This window comes from Sminthopsis crassicaudata, chromosome 4, assembly GCF_048593235.1.
Source record: "Sminthopsis crassicaudata isolate SCR6 chromosome 4, ASM4859323v1, whole genome shotgun sequence".
NCBI lineage: Eukaryota > Metazoa > Chordata > Mammalia > Dasyuromorphia > Dasyuridae > Sminthopsis > Sminthopsis crassicaudata.
In genome coordinates, this window is record NC_133620.1 from 73,685,582 (window position 1) to 73,698,881 (window position 13,300).

The 13,300-nt window shown below is 34.0% G+C and overlaps 1 protein-coding gene across 2 annotated transcripts in view; it reads left to right on the plus strand.

Moving 5' to 3' along the window:
- The window catches only part of C4H1orf21 (chromosome 4 C1orf21 homolog), a 268,613-nt gene that overhangs the window by 159,801 nt on the left and 95,512 nt on the right, over window positions 1-13,300 (plus strand). For both annotated transcript variants that reach the window (XM_074308574.1, XM_074308575.1), the window contains exon 6: window positions 7,382-7,476. In XM_074308574.1, coding sequence (XP_074164675.1) covers window positions 7,382-7,476 — 95 coding nt within the window. The remainder of the gene's footprint in view (window positions 1-7,381; window positions 7,477-13,300) is intronic.

Here is a 13,300-nt window from a genome sequence, read left to right on the forward strand (position 1 = left end):
TATATATTAGTTTCCATAAGGAGCCATCCGTCTTTCACTTTTAAATGTAACTCTTGCCTTAGGGACACCTTGGCACAAATGTACCATTCACTTTTTGTTTCCCCTGGGGACCAAAGATTTAAAGATGAGGATGGGATTTTCACGTCTAGCTTGAAAGTGACTACCTGGTATTCTTGAAAAGTCAAGATATTTTTCAGCCTTATACACAAATTACTTGGAAAATTCTGATCATAAAATATTAAAGGAAAGAAACTTTTTTATAAGAGCAGCTAGAGAATACTCCAAAGAAGGCAGAACAACTGCTCTCCACTTGTACTGTTGCTTACTGCAATATTCTCAACTGACATATGCCATTGTAGCAACTTTCCTGGATAGTTGGCTTTAACTGGGGAACATTGTCATTAAGTTCATATTCATTTTGATTTATCTGTCACTTCAACTTCCTTCAAAAGAAGGTGGAATATTCTTGCCTAAAGGTCTACACCCCAATTGTTCAATGGATGTTAAGTTAACTTAGCTGATTTTATTTTATTCCCTTAGGGGGAAAAAGGCCACTAAGTATGAGTTACTCTTGTGAGTTTTTTTGTTTCTTTCCTAGGTTTTTAAAACATATGAATAAAAATAATTAGTAATATTTTAGGAGTTAAATTATGATATCCAAAATAAGTGGTATAGAAAGACGAATTAGATGCTGGATTTGAAATCTGGAAGACCTGGATTTACATTTCTTACATTTATGAACTACATGATTCTGGGCAGTTCAGTTCTGCCTCAGGCAATTTTCTAGGATTTATCTATTAAGTCATAAATATAGATTTTGGTTGAGAGAGTTCTAATGCTGGTTTTTCCTATCCTATCAAAATAACATCCTTCAGATTATTTGCTTATGATATCCAAAATTTTAATTTCATCAAGCAACAAGCATTTACTAAGCATTTATTAAGTATGTTCCAAGCATGGAGCTGTGTGCATCAAATACAGGAAGAAAGGAAGGGAAGGAGGGAGGGAGGAAGGAAGAGAGGAAGACGAGAAAGAGAAGGAAAGAGTAAAAAGAAAGAGAGAGAGAAAGAAGGAAAAAAGGAAGGAAAAAAGGTTATTAGAGGATAGGAATAGAAGAACATTAAAGAGATTTGACTCCATTATGCTACCCTTTCCCTTGTTACAAATTCAGGCAGAGATGTTATATCAAAAAGTAGTTACTATGTGCCAGTTATGATACTAAGAGTTTGATTGATATTTCCTCATTTGTTCCTTACAACAATTCTGAAAAATAGATTCTATTAATTTTCATTTTACAGTTGAAGAAAATGAGACAGACAGATTAAGTAGCTTGTCCAGCAAGTAGTGGTTAGATTGGAAATCCCAGATGCAGAAGTCTATCCATTGCACCACTAACTGCCTCCTTGGCTAATTGTGAATATATGCTATCAGGTTTGTATTGGCCTATAAAACAAATCAAGAAGCCTATTTATATGAAACCAAGGACCATCTCTACCAGATGCCACACCTTGACTCATATATAGGAGCATATGAACAGGAAGGGACCTCAAAAGCCTTCAATCCCCTAACTTTTATAGCTGGGGAAACTGAGGCTTAAGGTGGTGAAAGAATGAGAGAGAAATGGAGATTCAGGTTTTCTGACACCAGAGCCATTGTTATTTCTATTGTACTACATTGTCTCACACATTACTTTTGATCACAAGATAGACTGAAAAATCTGCAAGTCTATCAGTTATTTTTATATTAAAAAAACAAACAAACTCATATCTGTCTGAGTGTGGAGAGAGCAGAATATTGGAATCAAATCTCTTTTTTAAGGTTCTTCTTTCCCTTATTGGTTTCTTATGTTTTTTATATAACATAAGACCTTTCTAAGAATTGTCCCTGCCTAAAAATAGACTCCTTTTAACCTGAATATTTCTTTATATTTTATTAATGATGATAAGCATAACTTTTCTGAAGCCCTCATGCAAGTAGTGCTGTAATCAGTTTTGTACAGAGAAGTTTTTGTTTCCTTCAATGCCTCCTCACTACTTTGTTAGCAATAATGAAAATATCTTTTTTTTTTTTGTGAGAGCTAAAGGGCTAAGGAGGCTAACTTAAGTGCCCAAAGGCAAGGGAGCTAGGCCTGATGTTCTGAAAATGCCAGTATTTCAGACAAAAGGTTCATAGTTTGTTTGGGGGGAGGAAGAATTTTTTTTTAGTTTGCTTGGTTTACTTTTCTCTTTTTTCTGCAAGTCTGCAAGCCAAGTGTAGAGATGATGGCTCGGAGCAGAAATACCTTGTGACTGCACTGAAAACATTTTAAAGTGTAAATATGAGATGCAGAAAAACCAGACACTGGGTTGGGAAAAAAACGGTTTCTGATATCAATGTGATAGAGCTCTCAACCATATCAATCCTCTGCCTCCCATGCGTCCTCCTACCTACAACACTAAAAATATTGAAAAAGACCAACTTTATCCAAAATCTATTTTGACTAGAACAACCTGTCACTGTTAATGTGGAGGGAAGGGGAAGCGTGCTCAGTCAAGGGAGCCATCCTACCTACTGTACTTCATTTGAGTAAGCTACTAGTTAGGATCAACAGGAAGAAAAGAAAAAATATAAACAGGCATTTTGTGTGTGTGTGTGTGTGTGTGTGTGTGTGTGTGTGTGTATACAATAGAGGAATACACTTCCTTTCTCTTTTCTTCTTAATCAAATTAGAGCATTGTCCCAATGCCAAAGAATATTTTGCATGTAACATTGGTTGTTTAATTGCTTTCATTGTGGCCACCAATAAAGAATATCCCAAATTAATTCCCCTGTGGTTTAAACAAAAGAAAAACAAGATTTCTGCAGTTACTGTTTGACTGTTAAAAACTGAAATGCTCTCATGGCATTACCAGAGAAGCTCTTAATGAGTGCTTTTTCTCTTGGTTAAGTCAATATGGAAATGGTGTGACACATTTGTTGATGAGTTAGCTGCTTCCAGATGGACATCTTCATTCATGATGTTGGCCTTAGAGAATTTTAACGGAACGTTTTGAAGTATTTGCTTTGCACAAATTATTGTTTTATCTAGAGACCCCCATTTTACACTATGACAGATTTCATGCGGTTTGTTGTGCAAGTAATAATGCTAAGCCTGGTGGCAATTGTCTGGGTTCTTTGTTTTTTGTTTTTGTTTTTAAATTTTGTGTCCAGTTTGAGAGTGATCCTTCTAGGTTGCCTTCTGCATTTGTTAATGGCACTATAATACTGCCTTTTCCTTTTAAATTGGCAGAAATTTAGGACGGTTGAGTAGACAGTGCATTGGGCATGAAGTCAGAAACATCTGAGTATAAAACCAACCTCAGACATTTACTTGCAAGCCACTTTAACTATTGCCTGCCTCAGTTTCTTTATCTATAAAATGAGAATAATAGCATCTACCTCACAGAGAAATTGTGAGGATCAAATGAGCTAATGTAGATAAAAATATTTTGTCAACTTTAAAGCATTTTGTAAGTGCTTATTTATTAAAGGAAGAGTTTGTTTAAATCAATAGTCAGCATTTATTTAAATTTATTAGGAAAACTACTGAAAATTGGTTGTATGTTTTCAGGGACTAAATAGATACACTGAAAAAAAAAAAGAGAGGATTATTTTTATTTGATGAAATAAACAAATCCTTTCTGAAAACTTTGTTCAGGAGTTTTTAATCTTATGTCCCTAACCAAGAACATGTGCTTTTTTCTTTTTGGTATCTTGAAAACCTCAATGACAAAGAATTCTAAATCTTTGGTGAGAGACATATAATTTTATTTATAACATTTTATTGTTTATGCTATAATTTTGTTCTTCAGGACCATCTGGTTTGTTTATAATTAATTTAATAATTAGTGTCAGTTTTTAATATTTTAAATTACACTTAGTTTACCTTACCATATATGAATGTATGAGTGTGTATTTGTATATGTACATATATATATATACATACACATGCATAGATATATATATATATGTGTGTGTGTGTGTGTGTGTATATATATATATGTCATAATGGTAAATATTTCCCATTGTTTCATGTCTTTTATCTGTGAATAAGAAATGAGACCAAGCCATGAGACCTAGCCTATCTTTGGTCATGTTTCTTGATAATGTATAATTATCTTCATTTTCAAACCCACAGGACCACATTTGAAATAAGGTTTTTAAACCTGTGAATATATTACACTTTCTTCCTCTAAGTGATTTGTTCTTGTCTAAATTCACATCACATTTTTATTAATTTTGCTTTAGTTTTTCATATTTTGTATAGGAAATAAAAGTATAGAATGTAAATATATTTCTCTTTAAAATAAGGTGTTTTTTGATGCCTTTTGGGTATTTTTTAAACATCATTAAAATTTCCTTCAGTATCTCTTCTCTTCCCCCTCCCCTTTCAGAGAGTTATCTCCTACAACAAACTGTATTTTAGGACCCCTTCCCTTTAAGATAAGGGGGAAAATTGACACAATTGATCAGTATACAAAAAAAAGTTTTTAAATATACAATCCTTGTGACCCACCTCTCTGCAAAGAGATATTTTCTTCTATCTCTTACTTCTGAGACATACCTCTTCTTTATGACGTAACATTCACTTTTTACTTTTTTGTGTGTGGTTATATTATAATCACTGTGGGCTCTGCTTACTTCATTATGGATCAGTTCATGCTTCACTGTATTTTCTTTCAGAACAGTCATATTCTATTATATTCATTAACCACAATTTGTTTAGCCATTCCCTGATTGATCTGCATCTGCTTTGTTTCCAATTCTTTGAGATCACAAAAAGTGCTGTTACAAATAGTTTGATGTATAAAAGGATTTCTTTCTATTTATTATTAGCTTCTGAGGTTTAAGTATAGCAATGGAACCTCTGGTTCACTTATTTATATGACATTTTATGGCAAATATACATTATATTTACATTGTATATTTTAAAAATCACTTTTTGTGGTAGCTTTATAGTTAGATGATATAATTTTATAGTACCTGTCTGGCGGTATTCACTAATTATATCTAATACTAGTTTACTTAATTTTGTTCTCTTCTCCACTGAAGAAAGAAGGAAAAGAAATACAGCAGAGGCAATGAGTACCTTAGATGGATGTTATTCTTCTAATTGAGTAATGAATGGTATAAAGAAAATTAAGACATTTGCTTAGGTCCCTTGGATACCAATGTGGATTCTTTTATTAATATCTGTGGATGATTATTTTATAAATGATTTAGGCATTCATTTTTCATAAAAACACATATATTGGTTTTTTTTAAATGCCTATTTTGATGAGCTAGGGAAAGAAGAAACTCCTACTTAAGGACACTGAGGTAGCATTAGAAGTAGGTCATATAACTTGGAACCCAGAGAAAACATAAGGAAATCCAACTCTTTCAGAAGAGGAGAGGAGGGCTTTAAGCGGGAAATGTTACATATTGAACATTGTGATAATCACTGTGTTATGATTAGTTATTTTGCTTAACTATTTTTCTTTATTATAAAGGAAAGACTACTCTGCATCTAGAGAGAAAACTGTGGAAAATGAATGAGGAACAAAGCATAATTTTTGCACCTTTACTTTATTTGCTTTTTCCTTCTCATGTTTTTTTTTCCTTTTGTTCTGATTTTTCTTTCACAATATGACTAATATGGAAATATGTTTAAACTGATTGTACATGTATAACCTATTTCAGACTGCCTGCTGTGTTAAGGAGCAAGGAAGTTAGGGAACGAGGGAGAAAAAAATTGGATTTCAGAATCTTATAAAAGTGAATGGATTTTTAAATACCAAGAAAAATCTAAATAAATGGGTATCATGTACAAGGGTTGAGGCAGAATATACACACACAATTGATATAAAGAGAAGCATTAAGAAAACATTTTAAAGCAATGTCACAAACAAACCTTAATCACAGATGACTCAAAAATGATTGGTGGCTTTTTCAATTATGAAGTAAGATCTCCCTTTGTGTATAGTCCATAATTGGAAGATATCTGTCCTTGAGTGGCAGTGCTGTTATCATCACCATCACTCTGTCTTCATTATCTTTTCCACTCATCAACTTTTAATAATATTCTAGTTAATATATTAGATTAATGAATTAGTTAGATAAAGGTAGCAACTGTCCAGAGGCATCTCAGTTTTTGCTATCTTCTGGTCTCTATAAAACTGAAGACTGAACAGGAAGGGAATTAAAATGAACAGGGAGTGAAACCATAGCTAGAAGTGATAGAGAAAATTCTCTTGGAAAGGACACTTGACTGGAGAGGAAATTGGATTCAATGGGCTTTTCTTCTGTGTGTGTATACGTACACGTGTGTGTGTGTGTGTGTGTGTGTGTGTGTGTGTGTGTGTGTGTGTGTGAGAGAGAGAGAGAGAGAGAGAGAGAGAGAGAGAGAGAGAGAGAGAGAGACAGAAACAGAGACAGAGACAGACAGAGACACACAGAGAGAGAGAGAGAGAGAGAGAGAGAGAGAGAGAGAGAGAGAGAGAGAGAGAGAGAGAGAGAGAGAGGAGAGAGAGAGAGAGAAAGATTGTATTTGTTTTCATGAGTAAGCAGTGTGGTTTAGTGACTTCAGCATTAATAATAGAATATTATGATAGCATTGAATGGCAAGATGAGAGAACTAGGTTCCTTTGTAGGAACTGTCATTCTCACTGACCTTGGACAAATTGTTTTTGTTTCGGGGTGTTAGTTTCACATCTCTCAAGCAGGGATTATATAGTACCTATCGCACATCCTACATGTGTATACTAATACAGTTCACCTGGAGGTTAAGATAAACTGTGTGCTTTAAAATAATCTTTCAATCATTTTGAGTTCAGTTGGGCTAAGATGTGGAGTTCAAATTCCAAGATGATCAAATCTTTTTGGATTAGACCTTCAGCAATCAATGTCCACCTGGCATTGCATTAATTTTTTTTAAAGGAGAAACAATGACTGCAGACTTGGAGATTATTGCCCCGGGATCATACTTCTATTTTGAACCCCTTCCGAATATAAAGCAGTTTCTTTTCATTCCCCCAGTTTTCCATTAAATGCTGTGCTCCTGTGAGTTGTAGACTTAATAGCCTTTGTACAAAGGGAAAAAAGTGCTTTTACTTCTACCACCTCTTGCTGTATTTGGGAAAGTGCTAGACAATGAAACTTTTATAAATGTTTTTAAGATACTGAGCATTTTCCAGTAAATAGGAGAGGAAGTCTCCCAGAAAAAGAGATCCAGGTCTCACAGACTTTTATCCAGATTGATTTTAATGCACTTTGGACCAAGGAAGGGGGGAAAAAGGAGCTAATATCATTATAATGTTCAGGGTGTTATTTTTTCGTCCCTTGTTTAACTGTCTAAAATGTGTTTTCCTTTTTTCTTCCTCAGATGAGTATAGGATCAAACCTGTGGAAGAGGTCAAATACATGAAAAATGGGGCAGAAGATGAACAGACAATAGCAGCCAGGAACCAAGAAAACTTGGTAAAAATAAGATTCTCCTATTTCAGGGAATTGGGGTGATACCATTGTGATAAATCTGCACTATGCTCAAATAATAATATACACATTGAAACAGGATTTCTTGAAATTGCTGTAGCTATTTATAGTTTGCCTGGAAGTCTGAAAAATTATTCCAGTATCCTGTTTGCCTCTGAATAAGACCTTACTTGATCTTGTTAAGAAAGAATGCTTCAATGTTGAATATTGTGTGTTTTTATATTCACCCCCTTTTAACTTTTTATTCAGGTCAGGATAAAGAGTGATAACTTTTATATTCTCTGCATGTTAGTCTTGTTGAAGGAAGTTACTTTTAGATCCCTTACAAAATAAAACAAATTGTTTTTAGATCTTTCTGATCTTTAGATCTGTATTTCTGAACACAGATTTGTCAAACTAGTATGTGAGTATTGAGAATAATAGGAGAAATAAATGTAATTATCAGTTTTATTCAGCAAGCATTTATTAGATATGTACTATATTCAGGCACTGTATATACAAAAACAAAACCAGACTATCCTTGCCCTCTGTGAGCTTGGATAAGAGTTGTTGAGATGTTTCAGTGTTGTCTAATTCTTCATGACCCCATTTGGGGTTTTCTTGGCAAAGATTCTGGAATGGTTTGCTATTTGCTTTTCCTGTTCATTGTAAAGATGAGGACACTGAGGCAGACAAGGTTAAAGTGACTTGCCCAGGGTCATACAACTAGTAGGTATTTGAGACCAGATTTTAACTCATGAAGATGGGTTTTCCTAATTCTAAGTCTAGTCCCTGTTCCACTAGACCACTTAGCTACCCCACTGAAGAAGAAGGGAATAAGTAAATATAATAAAGCTGTAATGTTATTTCTATAAACAAAAAAAAAAAAGGTTATAGAGCTCTCAAATTCTATCTATATCAAACACAAAATATTTAGGAATTCCATCAATAAGTTATCTTAATTGTAAATATAGAATTTTTCTTTGGTTTTTAAATTGGATATTTGTTGGACTTCATGCCTTAATAAATATTATTCGAAGAAATTTTCAGTATCACAAAATCTGCCCATTTATTTTAAAGGGACTTTTCCTCATTATATATTTTATGTTTAATTGTAACTACAACTGAAGAATATGGAAAAATGTTCAAGAACTCTTGAAAATCTCATTTTAAGTTGTTCCTAAATTGAGTACATTGTATAACTTGAAATGCTACCATTTCAGATACTGAGTAGTCTGGATGATTTTGAAAGGATTAAAAGTATTTTGAATGATCAGAAATGCAGTTGCCAGAAAACTTTATCTGGATGAATAAGGAGTTGTTTCTCTAGCACAGCAGTTAAATCTCAATGATTAATACTTGGAGTGAGGAGAATTTTCAAAGACTACATTTTAACAGAATGTATATGGCTTGGTTGTATTTAAATCTTCATAATTTGTTAATACTTAAATCTCTGAGGCTACCTTCCATTGACTCAAGATATGTGTTTCATGTATATGTTATTTTCCTCCATTAGATTGTAAACTCCTGGAGGACAGAGGGGCTGTTTTTGCTTTTTCTTTATGTCCCTAGCAAAGTGCCAGACACACAGCCAACAATTAATAAACATTTAGTGATTCAGTAATTGTACATGGTCCCTTTTCATTCAGATTGATAATGCAGAAGGATTGAATAATTGAAATTTCAGGAGTCTTCTCTTTGCCTTATCTTGCAGAATAAATAGCATTTTGCCCTTTTCCAAGTGTGGCTGTGTCCTCTGGAGTTACAAATTGAATTCTTCAGCATGTAAATACACATATGCAGTGGTTTTATTTGGGGTTTTCTTCTTAGTAATTTCTAGTCTGCAACTTTTTGCTTGTGGTGCCCCCTTTAACTTTTCTCTTGTGACACAGCTTTTTCCCCTCTATAGATACAAAATGTATTGCCAATGTCACTTTTTCAGCATATGCTCTAACAGTCAGCATTTGTTTCTGCTGTAAATTCAGGTGTGTGTCTTTGGCTTTTTTAAAGGCAATAGTAATTAGCAGAATTAACTAATTCAGGAACCATCAGCATTTACACTGACTGTGTGATTCTAGATTAGTCCCTTATTCTATCTGAGCTTTACTTTATTCATTAGTAATATAGAAATATTAGATGAGATAATGTATATACACCCCTGGGCCAAATTTAGAAGTTCTACATAAATATGATCTCTTAGTAATTTCGTTCAAATTCAGAAGGAAGTAAAGAAGGAAGAGAGAGAAAAAGAGGGAAGAAGAGAAGGAAGGAAGGAAGGAAGGAAGGAAGGAAGGAAGGAAGGAAGGAAGGAAGGAAGGAAGGAAGGAAGGAAGGAAGGAAGGAAGGAAGGAAGGAAGGAAGGAAGGAAGGAAGGAAGGAAGAAGGGAGGAAGGAAGGAGGGAGGGAGGGAGAAAAGAAAGAAGGAAGGAAGGGAGGAAGAAAGCCTAATAGATCCTTCATTTGTTAGTGTTTTCTTTCCTTCAATTTTGGAGTATTTACTTATATGTATGCCCATTATACACAATATACCTTGATGGAATATAAACTCCTTGAAATAGAAAGGGTACAGGGAGGTGTAGGGATAGTCTCCTTTTTGTCTTTGTGTCCATATTGCCTTAACTAATCTTGAGTTTAATTTACTGCAACCAACTCTTCATTACTTTCAGGCAAGTTATCATCTTTGTAGCTTAACTATAATTATTGCCAAATCTTGTCATTTTTACCTTCACATTTCCTGTATAGTCCCCTTCTCTACCTTTAGATAACCAGTATCCTTCTTAAGTCCTTATCCTTTCTCACCTGGACTATTACAATAACCTTCTAGGTGGTCTCTTTGCCTCAGATTTCTCCCCATTTTGGCCCATCTTTCATTCAATTACCAAAGTTATGTATTTCTCAGAAGCATAGGTTTGACTGTGGTTATCCTTATACACACACACACACACACACACACACACACACACACACACACACACACAGTCTCTCTCTCTGTCTCTCTCTCTCTCTCTCTCTCTGTCTCTCTCTCTCTCTCTTTCTCTCTTTCTCATTGGTTCTTTATCATCTCCATGATCAAATATAAAATCCTTTCTTTGTCATGTAAAGATTTTCACAATTTAGACTCTTCCTACTTTTCCATCTTTTTATACTTGACTCCCCACTACACTATACATTTGAGGATCCTGCTAGTATGATAAATACTAGTTGTTCCTTGTACCTGAGTTTCTATTGACCTAAGTCTTTACCTTTGCATTGCCTGTGCACTCCCATCCTCAGCCTCACCCATGCCTGGAATTCTCTCTTTCTTCAATTTTGCCTCTTGGTTTTTCCAGACTTCTTTCAAGTCCCAGCTCAAATCCCATCATCTACTGGAGGCTTTTCCCAGCCCCAAACCTCACCCCCTTGTTTAGTGCTTTTCATTTGAAATTATCCTACATCCGTATCCCTTATGTATCTTGTTAGGTAATCTTCAATATATTAGCTACTGAGGCCAAGGACTTTAAAAAGTTGATAGAGTTCCCTCATCTATAAGGAGAGAAGGTTGTATGAGATAGATAATCTCTAAACTTCTTTCTCACTTTTAAAACCAAAAAAGTTTTGGTTTTGGTTTTCCTTTCATTCTCTCCTCAGAGCTTACCTCAGTGCTTAAGGCTTAGTAAGTATTTAATAAATGTTAGAGGTATGACTAACTCATTTCTCTTTCTGTTGAAATTTATTACTTCAAAGTCCAACCTCCATGAAGCTTTTATTGAGAAAGTGGAGAGTTACAAGAAAAAAAAATGTGCCTTTCCCTCCACAACCTCTCCAGTCTTTGTAAATTTTTTTTGGTCCTCTTTGCCAGTCTCATGAGTGTGGGATGGAACCTCAGAGTTGCTTTAATTAGCATTTCTCTAATTATTTGTAATTCAGAGTCTTTTTTCATATGGCTGCTGATATCTTAAATTTCCTCCTTTGAAAAGTATTCATATTCTTTGACCATTCATCAACTGTAGAATGTTAGTGATAGTTTTGATTATGTGATAGGCAATCAACCTCAGCCAAAAATAGAAAACTAATTTTAAATTACTTGTCTCAAAGTGATTTCCTATTTAATGTTTGAAATCATATTGTTAATCTCCCCTCCTTCACTTATCTTGGGCTATATCTTCATATTCATTGTATTTCTCATACAGAGGCTGAGTTTAATGTTAGAGATATTTTTATTCCTATTAGTAAAAATTATGAAAATAACAGAATTACTCAACTATTGAAGAAGAAAGTATAATTCAAGTACTCAATTTATTATAATTCAACAGACATTTATTAAGCACTTACTATGTTAAGCATCCTGTACTATTCTCCAAGATTTTTTTTAAAAAATATAATTATACAATACAGAACTAGTTCTCAAAAGCTTATCATTTGATGGGAAAGAAAGCAGTACAAATAAAAGTTAGACAGATTATATCTTTTCCAAGCTAAATGGAAAGGAGAAGTCCAAAGAAATTTGAGAGGAGAGTGAATGGGAGTGAAGAGAACAGTGTCAGAGAAGGCTTAGTAGAAAAGAGGTGCTGTCTGAGTTGTTACACTTAATGATGGGATCAATAAAGGCATAGACATGGAAGAGTGTATGACAAGTAAGGAGGGGAGGGGAGGAGTTTATTTTGGCTGGAATGTGGAATGTAGAAACCAGGAACTAAAATAATACAAGATAAGGAAGTCAACAAGCTAAAATGAGGGATTTCTTCCTGTGTAACTAGAGTGTATTTGATTAATGTCAAAGGCTAGACTGTATCACAGTACTAAGAAAACTAAGACTTTGGGGCTGTTACATTAATTAATAAATACATGATTTGAGTACCTACCATATGTCTAGAACTATACTATGAACAGTGATGAATATAAAAGAAGTATAAGATACTGTATTGCCAAAAAGTAGTTTATAATCTAATCAAGAAAACTAGATGTATATAAGTGAAATAGAGCACAAAACAAATAATGAAATGTTGGCTGTGTCACTGATGTGCTCAGAAGAGATATCCAAGGACAAAAAAAATACAGGAAATGATAGGGAAACTTTAACTTTATCACTTAGATCAAGGAAGTACTATTAGAGTGATAGTGTCTTGGACATAGAAAGGATGTTGGATTTTGTCCAAACCATACCAAGAATTCCTTTAGAAATAATGTCTAATAAGTAGGGCACCCTAGCTTTGTTTGAAGATCCCCAGGATAGAGAAATTTACTACTTCCTCTGATGATTCATTCTACTTTCAGATCGCTGGAGTTGTTAAGTAGTATTTTGTTCAAATACTTTTTTACTTTTACTTATTTTATTTTTTCTCAAATACATATAAACAAGGATTTTGAACATTCATTTAAAAAAAATTTTGAATTCCAGATTTTTTCCTTCATCCTCCTAATCTTTCCTGTCTCCTTGAGAAGTTAAGCAATTGGATATAGATTGTATATGTGCAGTCATGCAAAAACATTTCCATATTAGCATGTTACAAAGAAAAATGCAGATAAAAAAACAAGAATAATAAAGTTTGAAAAAAATATGCTTCTTTCTGCATTGAAAATCCATCAGTTCTGTCTCTGAAAGTGAATAGCATTTTTCACCATGAATCCTTCAGAGTTGTCTTGGGTGATTGTATTGTTGAGAAAACCTAAGTCATTCAAAGTTGATCATCATACAATATTGATGTTACTATATACAATGTTCTTCTCGTGTAGATTGGAGTGTTTTCTTATATCAAGCCCACATTGTTACTACGTAACTTCTGTCCATTATTCTTAGTTTTGTGCTCTGTGTCAAGACCAAAGCATTAGTTTCCCATCACCATATATGTCT